We start from the raw sequence: 19,938 nt of genomic DNA on the forward strand, positions 1-19,938 counted from the left end.
CAATAGACAAAAAATAGCTTCACACAGACACCAAGCAGTTTTATTTACGTTTCATTACTGATTTGAATCATTCTCTAAAGATACATTCAGGATGTGAGTCTATTTATAATAGGATTAGTTGTACAACGCCTCATAAAAATTGGCACACTCTTGCAAGTAGCTACATAAAATAAAAGAAATTCTAGGAATTATTTAGTTATTTACAACAAAGGTTTTGAATGCAATGCGTGTCCTATCAGACGCAAAACCAGCGTAACCAGTTAAAAGACAAAAGGTTACATTGAAATATTTGAACTTAAGAACACCACATGCACATAAATGTCTAATCTACAATGGGTTTGATCAACAATGGCTTTTTTATGCCATTTTTCAGTATTCCCTTATCAAGAGTCTTAAAGTGCGTAATAGACTGATAGTAAAACAGACAAGAGGAAAAAATGAGCTATCGAATCAACAAGAAAACATGAATCAATCGAAATGACACAAAAACTCCACAGCGCTTGTTCAGCAGTAACCTTTATTTTGAAATGTTTTGAAGCTCCAGTCTGTCTGTACACTTGCATTAAAGCGAGCAATTCCTGTTCTGCTTTTGGTTAGATACATATTTATATATATATATACATATAGTCCTGCTACTCTTTTAATGGAACGCAAACCACATGCGCCGTTGCAACTTTCTGGGTCTTTCTTCCTCCTTGGTAATGGCTTCTTTTGAATGTGTTTAAATATAGAAGCGCATAACTAGAGCCGGACTTACGAAACAGCTTAAACGTCTTAGACCACGGGTGTAAGAGTTTGGGGTCTACCATGACAATTAATGGTTGAGCCCCTTAACAAGAGGTCATGATTAATACACATATAATGATAAAAATAAAACAATAAAAATAACAAACAGTTAGTTTACCCGACTCTAAATATACGCTTGCAATAAGAAGCTTTCTCAGGAGGTTACCAGTGGAAGTAATGCTTGCCAATCACAATTTGTTTTTAAAACATTTTACATAGTTAGCCAAGACAATTTCTCGAAAAATACTTGTAGACATTACTTCATCAATGCTCAAATCATGTCATGATGTAATTTACATACATGACTAGACCCACGACCACAAAGGCACATGTGTACGTTTAAAGAGAAACCCTTCAGAGGTAATAAGCTCCATTGACACAAAACATTTCCTTTATCACAATTCCAAAGTAGGAACAAGTTAAGATTCATTCCTGTGAAATGTTTCAGAATGACCCGGGGATGTTATGTCTCTGACAACATTAAGGCTTTCTTCCAGAATCTACTAAGCTCCAAGAGTCTCAAGTGAGACCTTTAAATGTAGTGTTTATCTTGTCAGGGTACAGGACTTGCATAGCCAGCGTTTGAGCATACAATATTCTCTCTCTCTGGGATACAGCCTCAGAGCATTCATACTGTTATTGCAAATAAGCATTCTTTCTAAGCACGTGTTCAATTTTTCCAACTTCAGTTAGTATTCTAGTGAAGGTATTGTGTGGAATTTACTCGTTGTTTGTAGCCACTGCAAATCTGCAGGTTTTCAAAGACATTTAACAAAGGAAAATATAGTCAGTTCAAATGAGTAATTTCCCTGACTGAATATTATTGTCCTTTCTATAAGATCAGATTTGCGGTCACAATGCAAATCGTATTGTTAAGAAAATTCTCAAGTTTTAAAGCTTGTTATAGCAACAAACAAGAAGTAAATCGCTGTGGAAAAAAAATTGTACTCATCGCAGAATCCTGTAGTGCGCTTCATACATGTACACATGCATACATTAGTCTTACACACGGTTCAGCTCAGTGCTGGAAAACGAATAACAATTATATATGATTAAAGATTTTAAACAATGGCTCAGTTGTTTACAGTGCTTCTTATAGGAGACCTTGAGAGAAAACTCTTTAGAAAGCAATTTCACAAAACAAATTCAATATACTATTCAGCAATTTTCAGTTCTCAAAAAACGTTCTTCAAAATCAAACCTTAACATTGTAATAATAACTCACAGGTCAAAGGTCACCTTAGATTTTTCCTCTAAAGCCCCCGTGAACGGGAAGTTCCAATCGTTTCTACTTACGACACATTTCAGATGGAAAAGGAATTTGAAAGGAGAACATTTGTGGGCGTGGCTTGCGTTTTTTACTGTGAATTGATTGGAAGTGTAAGAACAGCTGTTGCATTGATTTGGAAATGAAACTGGCAGCAGACTTACAGTTGAAGGGGAGGAGTTAATGGATGCTCCGGCCACTCCGTCTAATTTACGTCATTTGAGATGGATCGTCATTTCAGGGCGGAAGTGCATTTTCAGATTTTAACTAAAGATTATGAGGGTATATGAATTTTTAAAAGAAAATGACCCACATTGATAAGCTATGTACTATAAACGCTGCAATATTTCATGAAAAATTAAGAACTGTCATTTTAAATTTCACGGGGACTTTAACTAATTTTGTAGACTAACCATTAGAACGACTTTAGTTGTCTCTGTTGACACATCTATTCTTAGATTTTAAACACTAAAATCAGCTTTGGAAATACCTTCATGATAAAATTATTAAATTAAGCCAAACTTGCAGAATTTCAGTGTGGTTAAAGGGAAAAACCTAAAGCAGACATACAATGCAGTCAGTGTGCAAATAATAAAATGTGATAAAGAGAAAAACAACCTGATGATGGTTCATAACACAAGATCATGCTCTGTTCGGTTTCATTTTATAAAGTGATATGTACTGTACATACATTTATTAAAGCTTTCACTCTTTGATTTGTTTTTCTAGAATGGAAATGTTCAAGCTGGATGCACAGCACCATGTTTTTAAAAGCATGAGGTTTTTCATTTTTACTGTGTGAAGAATCTTTCCTAAAGGCTTAATTTCACATTTGGCACTCGAAACGTTTCTGTCCGACTCATTCAACAGAATTAAGCTTTTGTCCCTGAAGTCATGCAGTGGCTTACGCTTAGACTCCCTATTTGACTAAAGATGTGCATGACCATCAAAGCCAACGTGATGTCGGTTTGCCAGTTTCTTTTAAAACATGTGGGTGTTTTATTAGAAATAGCCGATTAGACACTGGTTTTTCTAATCCTTTGAATTTCTCAAAAAATCATTCTACAGTAGACCAAACCCATCATCATCATCTCAAAATGCCAATACAAGTTATAGTGGGGATTGGGGAACTGAAACGTCAAAACACTGTGAAAATTTACTTTATGACTCTGCACTGGTATTGTCAGAAATATACATTTTTGGTACATTTTTACACACAAATATTTCTGGAGAATAAAGGAGACTGATCACTATTGAAAGAAAGTCTGTGACGACTCCAAGGTTTTGTAGCTGCGCACTTAAAAAAAAACGACCAAAACCACCTCAAACTGAGATGATAATGAGCTTAAAATGCTGAAATGAATTTAAATGCTGATGAAAAAGAAACCTGTGAACCTATTGTAGTAAATAAACACGCTGTTGCTGTTCCAAAGAATAGCGCTAGCAACACCAAGGTCAGGGCTTCGATTCCCAGAGAATGCATGAACTAAAAAAGGCAAATGTAAAACGTATCGCTACTGTAATTCACAATACAATCACATGGCAACCATTGCGTTGCATTGCCAATTTCCTTCTGAATCCGGCTCCTGATACAAAAGCTCAACATAAATTACATCCAAGACGAAGTAAACTGGGGGCAGTGTAAAAAGGAAATAACAAAGCGGTTTACATGGTTAACGCTTATCTTAGACATCGAGCCAAAACATCCTCAAACTTCACTCCTATGATCTCACTGATCACTCATGTTTTCCACTCGCATGAGAGGAAGTCACACATGAGCTCAGACTCCAAAGCAGCCAGGCATCAGCACAATCCTTTTAGCACGTCAAATATCACAAATTTCTTATGAATTTGCGGTTCGAGTTGCAGGAAAACCGCTGCCTCTCACCTGCATTAACAGCCTAGTATTTACAGAGGGTCAGACAGGAAGCACAACACCTACCGACCCACAGCACACAGCGGCACGTAATGGCACATGCTGAAACCATAGATTAACAAATGTCCCCTTAACTGCTCTGAGTCTCTAGGAAACGGAAACTTTATGAGAACCCATTCGACATCCGCAATCAAAGGTAATGTGTTCGCTGCTGACAATACGGTGACTCAGACCTTTAGAGGACGAGACGGAAAACATGAATGATACCCGTTAGCAGACAAACGATGAAATCAGATTAGAAAGACAATCAGCAAAAGGACACAGGCACAATGACACGTATGTAGGTGTGAAAACTGCCGTGCTGCTCTGCTGCGCAACCACAAGGAAAAATATCACAGAGTGAACATGTCAGTGTGAACATGTGTTTTTTTGTGTTGAGCAGTGAGCGCACTTGATGCTTTCCTGTAGCTCAGTGGTAAGAGCATGGCACTGTTCGTGGGTTCGATCTTAGGGGATTGCACATACATAGAAACAAAAATGTATAGGATAATGCAATGTAAGTCGCTTTTGATAAAAGCGTCTGACAAATGCGTAAATGTAAAATGTAATGTTATTTCATTCATCACCACTAGAGGCAGCGACCAGATACAATGCAAAAACACGAGAAGGTTGATATCGGTCAGATGTTGCCTGCTGTGAGGACAAAAGGGGCTCTTTTCATTTTACTAATGCCTCCTGCAGATACATTTCATCACTATTATCTTCCTCCATCCTCGGATTTATCCCTCTCTGTGTCTCCATTTACATCTGCACTTGCTCCAGGAACAGGCGAACTGGATTTACTGCAAAGACAAAAGTAGTAAAAAATAGAAACAGTGAGAGAAGTATTGAAATATGATGGAATATTGTGACAGACAGCATGCATGCATACTTGTCTCCGCTCTGGGTGATGAGTCTTCTGCAGGTCTCCATTTGTACGTCCAGCCCTCTCTTCATACTGCATATCTCCATGTATTCATGCAAGTGACGATTCATGTCTGATTTTGCTGTGGCCAACTCCAACTGCAGAAAAACAGATTGCATCACACAGAGCTGATGGGACATTCTTTACACTATTGTTATATATATACTCAGGTCCCAAAACCAAATCACTTAGTGTGCTTCTGAAATGCTCAGAAGTATATAGTTACATTTATAAACAATGGTTTATAATCTTCACCCGCCTGAAAATAGTACCACCAGACATGGTATAATCTAATTGGAAGTGTATTTTTAGCAGCAGAAACATCCTGCATGACATGATATTCAGCAAAAAATAATCATTTGAAAAAATTATGCGTAAACAATTTTAAATATTACAGAGGGTAATTACAAAGTATAAAATTATGAAAATGAACTGTGGTGCTAGTAGGGGTAGTGAATACAATCACAGTTGGCTTATACGAAACGTTGAGAGATTTAGTCTTGAGATTTTGTCTTATTCACATGTAAACTAAATAATTCTTTCTGAATCTGTGGGTGACCTTACATTCGTTTGAAGGTGCTTAGCACCCTCTAGCACGCCTGTAGAACCAAACTGTGTAAATATTATATTATATATATAGTATAATAATATATTATGTAATTAATATGGTATAATATAATAATTGTTCTATCTACATATAAAACATGTATATGTCAGTATATTGTTTATGTATACTGTTAGATGCTTTCCTACATGTATAACAAGAATGAGTGAGATTTAGGAAATAATGCCATTTATGCTTTTAAGAAATTTCTAGAAAATGTAATAAATAAAAATAAACATTCTGTTTTTCTATATTACATGATAACAGAGTAAATATATATAATGCCTCAGTTCAGTATTTTCAATATTATGCCAATAGTATGGCATTATTCAATAACTGGAACAGAGATTTTTGAGATATTTGTAAATTTTACAAACAGTGTTAAAACAATTGCTACAACTTATAGATTTATGAAACATCAACTGAGACAATTGAATTATTTTGATGCAAACTGTATTTTTTTTAATGTTGCAAGGTAAACTCATGTTCTCACCTCTATCTGGCCTATAGTGTCCTGATATTCTTTCTCCCTGGAGTTGAACAGACACTCTGTGTCTTTTATCACCTTCTCCAAACTCTCTTCCTGAGTGAGTGAGAGAGAGAGAGAGAGAGAGAGAGAGAGAGAGAGAGAGAGAGAGAAAGAGAGAAAGATCACATACCCATTATCTCAGGGCGAAGCGTAAGCACTCAACAACAGAGGAGATTTCACCAGAGGGAAAATAAAATACTGGATTAATGATCCCGCCGTTGGAAAAAGTTAAACACTTTGAATCCTTTGAGCTTTCGATGACACACCACGCACTTCCAGCCAACACCGCATTAGCTAATGTCAGTGATGCTTGGTATTGAACTGCCCCACAGCGAACTACACTGAGTACCCAGACCTTAATATGAGCCATGTGTCTGTTTACATGCAAAAAAATTAAAAATATGGGAAAGATCAACAACAGGAGAAGTGTCCGAAGAATAAAGATGAAGGAGTGTGGGAAAAAAACATTGAAAGATCTTTTAAAAGAAAAGAGAGGAAAGCTTTCAGAATTACCAATAATTTTACACTTGAAGATTAACAGAGCACATACCTTACTGTAGATGTTTAAGAGGCGGTTAATATCATTTTAATCAAGATTAAATCTACATGTATTCAAAAAATAACAAAAAAACATACAAAAAACATTTACTTATTGAAAAAGTTAAGCTGTAAAGTTTATCAACCACAAATATCAACTACATCAACTGAAATGAATAAAGACATCACTTGTCCCTATGACCCATAATGCATTGCACTTACTTCACCCTGACTTGTGTCTGCTGTTAAAGTGCATCCTGGGAAATCCTCCCACAGGAGGAGCGTCTCCTCAGTCTCTTCCCAGGCCAGGGAGTCACAGTCATCCTCAAACTCACACTCACGCCTGACAAAAACACGCATAGCAATCCAATTATTACATCAGTTCCAAACTATAAATGGAGATAGCAGTATGACATGTTGCCCTGCATGTTAATGCGCTCACAGTTGAGTTAACATTCTCTGCATCTCCTCATTGATCTGAAAGGTTGAAGGAGGGCACACTTCATCTTCTCTCACACAACCTCCATCACTCTCAGAAGTGCTGACTGGCTCATCTGTCTCGCTGCCAGTGGCAGGCTGACAGGCTTGTTTACGGGCACGAGAGGTGATTGCGTTCTGAGGGCTAGGAACCTAAGAGAGAGAGAGGGGGGGCATAAATATTGCAGGACTTTGGAATACTTGCTCTTATCTAACCTAAATAAGTTTTCTTGACCAAATATATAAATAGACTAAAAATACAAACAAATGAATATGCTGCATTGTCCCCTGTTCTACCCACAATGCAATGCAGACCAGCATCAGCAGAAAACCACTGCAGCTATATGAGAGAGGGAGGCAAAGAGGATGCTGGGATATTATTTAACACACAATTTATGAAGGCGTAAGATACATAATAAATGACATACCTACAAATTAGAAAGGCTGTGTTAAAAGCAAAATTTATCGAAATGTTCTTTGCATTAAGGTGATACCAGGAGCTAAATGTTATTGCTCTCTTTCATAACTCAGGAAATCTGATGGGGTTCTCGGTTATGTCTCCTTTAAGAATCAACTTAGTCTTAGAAGTTTCTCTTAAAATTGCTCAGAAAAGATAAAAGGGAAACAAATGAGACATTAAAATCCATTAAGAGGTGTACATTGAATGTAATGTTTAGATAAAATCATCAGGATTTGGGTTAATACAGAACCATTGAGAGAGAGAGTTGTGTCAACTCCATTGACTCCAATGGAACAGTTTTTTTCACAGCAATTGCGGTTCATGGAGGCTCTCAATAGTTCATGGAAGTTACTAGTAAAACTGATCAATTGTGACAAATTTTTACCACATTTAAAGTCCCCGTGAACCGGACGTTGTGATCGTTTATTCATGCATATTTTGACACATTTCCTTGTGAAATGGAATTTCTAATGACAATAATAGTGGGCATGGCTTTCATCTTTCTCTGCCATTTTTTTTGGATGCATAAATACAGCCGTTGAACTTTGAAATGGAACTGGCACCATACAGACAGTTGAAGGGGAGGAGTTAACAGATGCTCCGCCCAAGCCGTCTAACACACGTCTTTTGATGGATAAAGTTTATGAGGCCCCATGAATTTTAAAAAGATAATGAGAAATGTTTGACTTGATGTAAAAATCTTTAATAATACTGACGTTTGATTGCAGACTTCGTAAATCTGAGCTTAGTTTTCAACATTGATGTGATCTCTTATGAAACTCTAATGGAGACATTTGTTAGATTTCTGGGTCTTTTTTATAGTAGAAATTTCTGACATGCTGATTAATTTTGCTGATGTCTAGGAAAAACAACTGATATGACACAAAATTAAAGATCGACAGACAGAATTAAAAGAGATATTAAAGCTAGAAATGCTCAGATGATGTGAGTGATTCAGTGAGCATATACCTTAAAGATCTTGATCGGATCTTCAGAGTTTCTTTGTTGGGCGACATCGCACAGGCGAGCAGTGATGTCAATGCGTCTGCAGATATCCATGTCCACCTTCATGGCCTTCTCCTGGATCTTACTGTCCAGCTCAGACAGGTTCTGTAAGTGTGCAGATTTGTGTGGGTATATTTGTCATTGAGAGTCAAAGTTATTAGATTACCGATAGCTGCTGACTGTTAATGACAGAAGTCAATTCTTATAAAATGCTCTGTTTTAGTGGCGAGGACAATAACACTACTGACAGTTTCAGTGATAATGTGAAACTAAAACCACAGCGGCACTTCCATTCTGACACATGAGACAAAGTGTGATGTGTCATTTTGGACATATGGCTAATGCGTGTGTGCAAAACAAGCAATTTTGACTCTCGCTTTTGAACTATTTTTAACAAATTTCTGGGAAAAGTATTTGATATAAGCATGATTTACTTTCTCATTTTCAAACAATGAATTCTGCGAAACATTTATAAGATTCAGATAAACAAAGATGCAGTTTGAGTGTGAAAGGGGGAATTTTACAGCATTGTGAGTGTGTTTCAAAGAAAAATATTGTGACTATCAATTAAATCTGAAGCACAGTCTAACTGTAATGCACAAAATATTAATAAGCTTGCTGGACCAAAGCCCATTTACTGAAGTAGTGCCACTCGGCAGCCATGTTTGCAACACTTCTGGGCAGTTATTTACGTCTTAACAAGTCCAGGGTCCTATTTACTTGAATGGGGGAAGGCAGATATTTCTAAAATCGCAGGCCAAACTCACAATTAAACAGCATATTTCCTATCAATAATTAAATATGACATGAACTGTACAATAACTTTGGTTTACTAAGCTTATATTGCACCTTTTTCGAGGTTTGCTTCATCGACTGCACAAGCTGGCAAGTGCCTCATGTCAGCCCCGCTCCAGAGTACCATCTGTCAATATTGATTGACGATTGGCTCGTTTCACTGGAATGCGGACCTTCCTTCGCTACAGTTGCCATGTTGAGCGTTACATTCCTACCTATTCCATGTAATGGCAGTGGCTCGTCCTGTTAATATTAATATATTTGGCTGGACACAAATCCCCTTACTGTGTGTGATTTGATGATTTTGTTTTATTTTGGGGTGACCAGTCCTTTTATGGTGTCGCATTGCATCTGTGTTTGGAGCAGTAGAACCAATTGTCTTTGAGTGTTTCGCATTTTACACTCACATTGCTCATGAGTCCTTTAAAGAGCACAAGTTCAGCTTTCAGCTGTTGCACTTTGAGGGCTAACTCATCCTGACAAACTTCACTCTCCTGTAGATCCTGCATACACACATAAAGGCATATCCAAACAGTCTTATTAAAACAAATAAAACTATTATTTGCCATTATGAAGAAAGACATGAACATTTTCTTGTTCTGAACCACCAAACTGTTACTTATACTTAGTCTAGCAGACCACCAAGTGACTCACAATGAAATCTTTACATATACTGCAGAAGTCTAAAAAGGGGTTCATTTTGGTTTACATAAAATCAATAAGATCTTTACTCTCTATTGTTCAACTGGAAATTCTACAAACGCCTACAGGCTTCAAGCCTGCTGACCTATATAATCTAAAGCTTTAAACACAACACACGTGATTTCCCTGTTCTGTTTACACTTGAAGAGACTGTTTAGTATTATTTCATTGGAATTAAAACTACACCATTACAACAAGAGGCCAGGCCAATAACACCGCATCAAAGCCAAGTGTGGTGTTCACAAATCTATAAAGAACAAATCGTTAAAGAGGAGAGTTTGGCTTGGTATTAAGTGCTCCTGACCTCCTGTAGATCACTGACTCTCTGCTCCATGTCCATCCTCATAGTGTATTCCTCCTCCCATCTGAAAAAAAAAACAGAACATACATTCAGAACCAATAGTTCATGTGTACATAAATAATGTGTGTCCATGATGTACAAAAAAAGGTTGTTTAAAGTGTTTGACCAGTGCTAATGCTTAAGATACTTATTGATATGAAACGCAAAACAGAACAGAACATATAGGTACTTTTCTATTCTCAGCTTCTTAAAGGGGTCGTATGACACGGCTTAAACAAATATTATCACTTGTTTTAGATGTAAGCAATGTGTATACACGATTTAAGGTAAAAAAAATTAGGTATTTTCAACATCCCGTAACAAATAAACCTTGCCTTACTTGCTATACATTTGGGCGGTCTTAGTCAAATCATACCATGAACTGACGTAGATTTGTGTAGGAGTGGTTACACGTGGCATTTCAGGCAAGTCTGGGTAAGCATTCGCTTTTAGATAGAATACATCTTTTGTTCCGACACTTTTATTTTTTGTGTTTAACATGTATGGGCAACTTATAACACATGAGAGACACAGAAAAACATGTATTCGCGCCATATAACCCCTTTAATATCCAAGATATCAACAGATAAAGGTTTCACTTCTTGAAAGGACGAAATGTCTCCTTTATTTTTTTTAGGGAATTTCCTTTTTCAGCAGACAAACTGAAACCTGACATAAATGTGTGTGTGAGTGTGTGCGTGAAGGGTGAAAGAAAATGAGGAAATGCTACTTTTAATTTTTATATTATTTTCCAATGTTTTCATGAAAAATATCACAAATAAAGGAAGCAGATGTTCACAACAGAGGTGCATGAAACCCGCATGAAAAAAGAAGAAATTGGATTTGAATGAAAAACGTCTACACATGCACTTCAGGGACACAACGGCACCAGTGTTGTTGTTTTTGAGTATGCTATCTGAACATAAGTGCAAAGCCTGCCTCCTTTCAGTCCTTTTAAATGATCCGTCAGTCAAGGTTAATTTACTGTCTGCCTGTTCAACAGTAATATGGTCCAGTGAGGTAGTATACTGCAATGAGGTGGAACAGAAAAAGCGCTGTTCTTACGTAAGGCCTGTTTGACATTCAGAGCATTGCAGCAGCATTTATTAAACATCTTTACTGGACACCAAGGTTACTGCATAACTGCCAACCAAAGGTGCAAACAAAGAATTACTGAGAGGACTGACAGATAATAAAAGTGTGAAGTAGAGAAAGGGGGAGAAAGGGGAATGAAAGAGAGTAAGAGAGAAAGGGAAAGAGAGAGAGCGGATGTTTCGCCGCAGAGTCCTTGTACATGTACTGCAATGCAGATACAACATTGAACACCGCTGCTTGAAGTTCTGACTGTAATGGAGGAATTGAGAAGGAGAGATACTCACATGAGCCTATAGATAGGTAGGTAGGTAGGTAGGTAGGTAGGTAGGTAGTATAGATAGATAGATAGATAGAGAGAGAGAGAGAGAGAGAGAGAGAGAGAGAGAGAGAGAGAGAGAGTGATAGATAGATAGATAGATAGATAGATAGATAGATAGATAGATAGATAGATAGATAGATAGATAGATAGATAGATAGATAGATAGATAGATAGATAGATAGATAGATAGATAGATGAAGAATGAAAGAAAGAAAGAAAGAAAGAAAGAGATAGGGAGATGCTATATGTGACTGGTTGCTGCTGGAATGTGGTGCTCTGGGTGCTGCAGGTCTGAACATTGACGATTGGGGGCTTTTCTTCATAGCTGAAATACCTTTGCCAGAAATACCTTTTAATATTATTCTCCACCTAATAATAAAAATGGGCATACTATGAACATGGGACATGACACAATCAAACCAAACATTATTCAGTCACCAGATATTTTTGCTAGTGGGTTTAGGACACTGTGGTTTATTTATTTAAGCGAAGGTGGTAAAATGAAGGTAACTGTGACATATTATACCCAAAAATACAGTGGACTACTTTTTTATATTGATACAACTTTGGGACCAAATGATTGAGACACATTGATCTAACCGAGTGTTTCGTTCTTTAATTGATAATGCGACCTTTTTACACAACAGACTGAAAAAAATAGTCATTGCTTGGTTTGAGCACCAAATTTGTATTATCTAATAATGGACCTTCAACCTAATCCATTACATACCTTTCTTGTCACATTTGATTACCTTTTTTTAAACTACAGCTAATAAACTGTGATCATGTGAAAAATAATTATTGGTTTTGGTAAAAAGCAATTTGGTCGTCCATTGATGTTAACCTTTACAGTAATTTATAATAATAATAATGTAGGAGTTAATAAGGTAAAGTCTCCATTCTACAAAATCAGATTTGCTCTTTTAGGCCTTAAAAAAGTCTTGGAGATATCATCTTATCACGTCTCAATACATCTGCAACACATGTGCTCCATTTAATCAAACAGAAGTGTATGTCAAAACTCATTCTCTTTTGTTTCACTAATTCTGGTAACAGGATCTTCTTTATCTTGGACTCCTGCGTGTCTTAAACACTAAACAGTAACCATTTTCAGCTGCAACGTTCCTGGTTATTGCTTCAATAATAGCAAGATAATGCTGAGTGCTCCACTTGCAATTCAGTTGTGCATAAGCAGTGTTACTTTATGACTAATGCACTGTTGATGATAAGGAAGAGTAGGATTTCCCTTCAGCACCGGGATGACGGACAGTGGATTGGAGAACGCAAAAAATGCAGCCTTACGATCCCAGGAGCCAACAAAATAATGTGATATGATTTCTATGAATAAACTACCTGGTGCACAAACGAAGTATTATAAAGCTACATCATACATTTAACGTGATGCATTTAGTCATTTAGCTTTGATGCATAGAAATATCATTTGATCAAAAGTAGAAAAAATTAGCTATTGAATCTCAAAATGTAACTCATCACAAAAATAAACAACATCTATATTATTCTCCAGATTTACCTTCGTTTGTACTCGTCCCTCTCCCTTTTGATTTTAGCCAGGACATTGTAAAGTGCTCTGATCTCCGGGGTTATAGTGTCTATCTGGACACCGACTCCATCCGGGTGAACCCACGACACCCCAGGACTGGTGACCCGAGTCTCTGACCCGCTTCCCAGTTTACGGGTGTGGCTGTAGGACCAGATAGTGCCCGGGAGGAACCGTGGCGGCGGATTGGTAGAGGTCCAGGCGCCAACTTTGCTTACATGTGGGCTGTTATTGGAGTTGTTGGTATTTGCCGAGGCGGATTCGGTGGTGGGTGTGCAGACACTAACTTTGATAGTTGGGTTTCTTTTTGATTTAGGATCAGAACAGACGCTCTCGTCGTCAACTTTATTGGGTTCCAGTTTGAGAACCGTTGTGAGAGAAGGCATGAACAAAGTAGTGGGACGTTTGGCAGAGTTGTTGGTGTTTTGGAGGGATAATGACCCGGGCCGGACAGGAATAGGGCCAACAAACCCAGTTTGGACACCGACGTCTTTGGTCCTTCCGTCCTCTACGCATCCAACCGATTTATTACTGTCCAAGGCCTGCTGTAGCTGAAGCTCCAAAATCTTATTGCGTCTTTCAAGTTCATGCACTTTAGCCAGAAAGCATCGGAACCGCAGATTTAGGGTCTTCAGCACGCTTATGTTGGAGCCCAGGTCGTTTCTCAGTGCCATGGCAGTAGGAGGGGGAGGTTGGGACCAGTGAAGGGAGGGATTGAAATGCAGGTAAGGTAACCCACTGTGAGATCCTGTAAAGTCAAGTGCGCTTTGGGAGACGCCGACTGGGCCAAATCCGAATCCAGTAGGATCTCCAAGGAAAAAAGAAGATTGGTCGGCAGCCTCGGGGAGCAAACCGGACGGGGAATCGGGATGTCCAGGTCCTTCTGGTGTCTGCAGTTGATGCTGATGCTGATGATGGAGAGGTGAATTCATACTACGGTACGGAAAACTGAAGCGCTGCAGATCGGGCATGAACACGAGCTTGTGCCTGACTCTACAAACAGTTAACGGCTTGGTTTTAAAGGCTAATTGTGGTTTGCAACCAAACGACACGGCAATATCCACATCCAACTCCTTGTGTTACAAGTTAAGAGTATTAGTGATTGATGAGTAAGGTTGAATGGATGCTGATGGAGATAATAGTCTCACTGCAGCAAATGATCAAAGTGCAAAATGCAGACAAACGATATAGTCGAATGCGTTACAGAAGCATGCAAACTCTATTTTACGAAATAAAACGGACTGTAATGAATAATATAAACGAAATGCCTTTTAAAATAAGTCCAAACGCACGACTTGAGACCGCTCCGTCTAGATTCGCAAATACACTTGCGCGAGTCTCTGCAGAGATTCAGTGCGCACGCTACCGTAATAACTGCAGTAGGGTAACGCGTGTTAGGCTTCATCTGATTTAACTCCTTATTCGAGGGATGTAATGTGTCTGGTAGATACTGTTGGCAACAAAACATATTATTTACTTGAAATTGCATGGATTAACGGTGAAAAACAGCCCCTGTGTTTTATTCTTCAAGCGCGTATGTCCTAGAGATGTACTTACGGCAAACAAGGGTATTACGTCATGTGTAATAATAACAGAGCAATGCTTACGTCACCCGCCTGCAACAAAAACCTTTGGTGGGATTCAGGGGGATTTTGATTTACAAGGACAAACATGTTAGAGACTTTTTAGGTTTATATTATACTTTATTAGCACTTCACATTTACTTAGAAAGTGTCTGTAGGTTATATGGACATACAATAGAAGATAATAAATAAATATACATTGGGTACATTGGCTAAATACAGATAAATATGAAAATCCTAACTGGTGCCCGATCTATAAAAAGGTATACATCCAAGATAACATAAAGAAGAAATGATTGAAAATCTATTACATTGTGGGTGAAATTGGATTTGGAGGAGGACACTTAACTTCACAATTTTAAGGAAAAGTTCATCTCAAAATCGAATTTGCGTTATTATTTACTCGCCCACATGATGTTCAACATGCTTTAAGACCTTCCTACGTCTTCGGAACACAATTAAAGATATTTTAGGAGACATCCGAGAGATTTCCAGACCTCCTCATAGACATCATGGTTAAAGTTGATGTCAAGGTCCACAGACTAAAGACATCCTTAATTTGGTCCATCCGCTCATTTACAAGCAGAGGCACGATGTATATAAGCTGATCTTTGCAAAATATTTGATGAATTTCGATATTGAGGAATACTTGTACTTTTTTTGCCCAACCGTACAAACCAAATGCGCATGCGTCAAAGTGCTCTCCTGCCGGGAGGCCTTTAAACATGTTGAACGTCATGTGGGAGAGAAAAATAAAACAATTTTGATTCCTTTGACAACGTTATGCTAAAAAATAGATTTACTAGTTTTCGTTTTGGATAAAAGCATATGCAAAATGCTGGAAATGGAAAGGAGTTAACCAACTGCATAATGAACTTCATGGTGTTTGGCATGAACTGTCATCACTCCTTACATGTAACTACATTCCTTTTACTTCTCTCTTTCCAGATTGGAGTGTGTGTCTAAGGTCACAGTCTCCAGGGATGCCCACCCATCTGGGGCATTCCCCTTGGAAGACCCTCTCTTCCCCTTACTCTTACGTGAAGATTCTTTCTTCACCCGCTCCCCGGTTGTCTGACTAGTAGATGTGCTTCTCCTTTTCCAGCTGTAAATGTAAGAAAGACTGATGCTCCCACGATGCCCTGCATGTGTGCAGAAGACAAAGAAATGGATAGAAAAGGACAATAAATATGGGTGTAAAACAAGACGAAATGAAATTTGTACAAATATACTTCAAGATAAAGTCAGAAAGTTTTAAAACGTTTTAAACAGATAGTATAATCCAATTTTCACCCTCCGAAACACTTCCATCTGTGCTCCTAGCCCTCCTCCTCTCTCCATCTTTCACTCTCCAGCACAGGAGATCATAAACGTCCTCTCTGAAATCTTGGTTCATGATCTGGTAGATGAAGGGGTTTATTATGCAGTGTGACTTTGCAAAAATGGTAGGTATCAGAGTGACCTCAGGACTCAGGCTGGAAACATAATGTGGTTTATCCATTCCTCCATGTACAGAACCCAATGTTGATTTGGGTCCATGTCCTAATAAAGACTGAAATTGACCGGGAGTCGCATTCCTCCAGGTACCAATAGCATCTCCAAAGTGTTCTGGCGAGGTCCAGTTGACGAGGAAAGGAAAACCAAAGACGTCAGAAAGCTTTCGAACGTGACCATACCCCGTTTCTGACATTCCAGCTGAGAGGGCTGTTCCCCCTTCTTCTCCAGGATGCATCTCTTTGGCAGTCAGAGCGGAATAAAGAGAAATTATCGCATAGGGAGTCCATGCAATGAGAAATGAGGAACACACCACTGCTGCTATCTGCAACAAGAATGGTTCAGAAACTGTATGATGCAAGAAGGAAACGAAAATGGAATGTCAGGCATAAATGTAGGATTTCTAAACTTGATGGGTAATTCAGTTGGATTTGGTACCTTTGTCAGCCGAATATCTTTGTTGCTGTTTGTGACATTGGATGAAGGAATTGAGGCCAATATGCGACCAGACCGATACACCTGAAATCATCACACACTGTCACTACACTTGAATTTCCTTCAACCTACTTCAACCAAGGTATATTGTTTGTATCAGTATGAATGATAATCTCAATTTTTTTTAAATGTTCTCCCACCTTTATGATGATGGCAGCATATGAGGTGATGATGGTGAGGGTGGGAACTCCAAAGCAGAGTGTCAGGATCAGAAAAATGTAGACTCTGTCATTCAGAGAAGACTTCATCCTCCACCTGTTCATACATAAATACAATCATCATGTACGATCTGTACTTGTAGCATGTTCCAGTTGACAAAATTACTTGGCTTAAAAGTGATTGCTATGTACAGGATTCTTGCGAATTCACTCCAAAACTTGCCACAAGCACACCACAAGTTCCTATGTGAATATACAGTATTGTTAACTGCTGAAGACTTTTTACCAGTTTATGGTGCAGCTGATTCCAAATGGTTCAGGACCGTAACTACCAAAGCCAAAGACAGGTAGAGAAGCCCAGAATACTGTATAGAGCCATACTAGAGAAATTGATAGAGAGGCGTGTCTTTTCTCAAGCCACTGACCTGAGAATACATAAAATAACGTTATAGGTATAGTTCATGCTAAAAAAATGTTATATTGTTAACTCATTACTTTCTTTCTTCTGCACAACACAAAAAAAGATATTTCAAAGAATGCCGGTAACCAAACAACACTGGACATCATTGGCTTCCATTGTATGGACACAAAACCACTGAGACATTTCTCAAAATATCTTATTTTGTGTTTCACGGAAGAAAGAGTCATGTACATGTTAATATGGGATATTATAATTTTTGTTTTAAATAAACAAACATAAACATCTACTGGAGACAGGAAAATGAGGCTATACGTATAGAAAAGGTATACCATATTGCCAGCTACAGATCTTAAAACAGCGGTCGAGTGAAATAAGGCTGGTGGTAATGAGGGATCCAATCCCAAAAACAAATCCCTGAAACCCATACCACAGACATCCTGCTTCTCCAAAAATCCATGCATGAGACAGACTACAGGAGGAAAGAGAGAGAAACACCAGTAACACAATCCTGAGTGCAGCATATCCAAAAATATCCAGAACTCTGAATATCAAATAAATGCTCAGCTCAGATCTAATGACTCTTCTTCTTTTGCTGGTGAGGTTTCACTTAAGTCAAATCAGCTCAATATTATTCCTTGCTTGGATATTATGAAATGTCATTATCAGTGGCTTTTATATGGACTGTAAAGCTCCTTTTCTAACTAACAGAATACTGATTTTACAAGCTCCTTAAATATGCAGGAATAATCACAAGAGCGAGTAATATATTTGTGATGTAACAGATAAATATACTGAGAGCTTTTATAATGTATGCATATTGTATTGGCAAAGCACAAAACTAAATGTCTAAAATGCATTTCATTGGCGGTACCTTGAGGTAATAATACACGGCGCTCCTAACAGGCTGTAGCCAAAATCACACAAAGCTAGATTGACTGTCATCAGCTCATGAGCTCTGAGCTTTTTTCTCCTCTGGCCGTAAACTAACAACACCAGCCCATTCCCAACCACTGACACCACACCTGAGGAAAAGAGAGAGATTTTGGTCATGGCTAAATATATGAGGGAATCAGTAAATGTGAATCTGCAGTGGGTGGTCAACAAACACAAAAAGCCTGAAATATTGATTAGTATTATATTAATATATATTAATATTATTATTTCCCATATAAACAGACAAATAGGTTATTGAAAAGTATGCCCTTTTGTTTTAAGAAGGATTACATTAAACATTTTCTTAATGCATTAATCATTTGGTTTTGCTACGTGCCTTTATTTTAAATATTTTACTGTATTGCCCTTGTCCAAGATGTCCAATAGAAAACCTATAATAATTTATGGGCTAATTATATTGATAACCAAAACAAAAAGTGCATTAACTATAAAGAATCATTAAGGGTGTAAGAGTGTCAGTGAAGCATGCTTAATATTAAAAAAATAACACAATTATAAAATAAAACCGCTTTCAACATTTTTAACTGTGTATTTAGAATACTATAAAATGTGAACTATGAAATGTGAAATAAGTGCAAAGAGTTACTGAGATTTGAAAACAGTTTCATGATTGACAAATTATATATCTTTATATGCAGTTTGACTGCTTCCACCTTACAACAGTCAATAGATTCAACAGCCAATAGATTGTTTTCTTTCTTTTCTGCAGAGATCTCTTATTTTATCACAGGCTTCGCATACACTGTTGTGTCCTTGGTAAACCACTTGGTTAGCTAATTTTGGTTGCAGTAAACCACAATTGTAATAATATGATTTAATTTAAATTTAAAAGTAACAATTTATTTTGTTGAATAAAAAAATGCAGCAAAATATATAAATGAGGTTCATAAAATAAAATATATGACAAAAGGTTACATTTTAAAACAAAAAAGCACACTGGACAACAATGCAATGATCTTTTAGAAATATCTTTAGGTAATGTTTAAACAGTTGTGTGCTTAACTACCAGTAGAAGTCTGCACAGATTTAAGCATATCAATAAATATCAAAGATTAAGGAAGAATGTATGAATGTCAGATTAACATATGTGACTGGCCTGTGATGATGAGGACGATAGCTATGCTGAGGTCAGCAGATGAAGTAAGATGAGAACGGAAAGCATGAGGGACGGAGGATGGGACAAAGACAGACCCCTTCCATGAGCTATTCACACGTTGAGACATTAATTGCTAAAAAGAGAGAGAAAAATGACAATTTTAAGAACAAAAAAATGCTTTTGGCATCCTTGGGAAAAATGTTTAATAAATGATAAATAAAAAATGATAAATAATACATAAAATCATACAATTTAATATTTTAATATTTTAATGTCAGGCTGATATAAATGTAATAATTTATTATGAATAAATATATATAATATTTAAATATGAGAATTACTGGCACCCCTGGCAAATATGAGCAAATTTCAAAACATTCACAATTTTTTTTGTTTAACATTATAATTATTTTAATATCAAGC

At 37.5% G+C, this 19,938-nt stretch overlaps 2 protein-coding genes across 2 annotated transcripts; both read right to left on the reverse strand.

Moving 5' to 3' along the window:
• Nucleotides 1-512: 512 nt before the first annotated feature.
• iffo1b (intermediate filament family orphan 1b) lies at nucleotides 513-14,628 on the reverse strand. Its single transcript, XM_056763174.1, has 9 exons — nucleotides 13,288-14,628; nucleotides 10,307-10,367; nucleotides 9,708-9,803; nucleotides 8,470-8,610; nucleotides 7,006-7,193; nucleotides 6,786-6,906; nucleotides 5,991-6,080; nucleotides 4,861-4,991; nucleotides 513-4,771 (listed from the first exon to the last, which is right to left on the reverse strand). Exons 1-9 carry the CDS (start codon nucleotides 14,283-14,285, stop codon nucleotides 4,687-4,689), a joined length of 1,911 nt encoding a protein of 636 aa, XP_056619152.1. The 5' UTR covers nucleotides 14,286-14,628; the 3' UTR covers nucleotides 513-4,686.
• A 1,178-nt stretch (nucleotides 14,629-15,806) lies between these two features.
• Nucleotides 15,807-19,642, reverse strand: opn9 (opsin 9). The gene is given in 8 exon segments (XM_056762195.1): nucleotides 15,807-16,039; nucleotides 16,191-16,716; nucleotides 16,830-16,910; nucleotides 17,027-17,141; nucleotides 17,331-17,469; nucleotides 17,795-17,934; nucleotides 18,337-18,487; nucleotides 19,516-19,642. Coding segments are annotated over 8 exon segments (1,512 nt in total).
• Nucleotides 19,643-19,938: the final 296 nt, after the last annotated feature.

Source organism: Triplophysa dalaica, chromosome 12 (genome assembly GCF_015846415.1).
Source record: "Triplophysa dalaica isolate WHDGS20190420 chromosome 12, ASM1584641v1, whole genome shotgun sequence".
NCBI classification, from domain to species: Eukaryota; Metazoa; Chordata; class Actinopteri; order Cypriniformes; family Nemacheilidae; genus Triplophysa; species Triplophysa dalaica.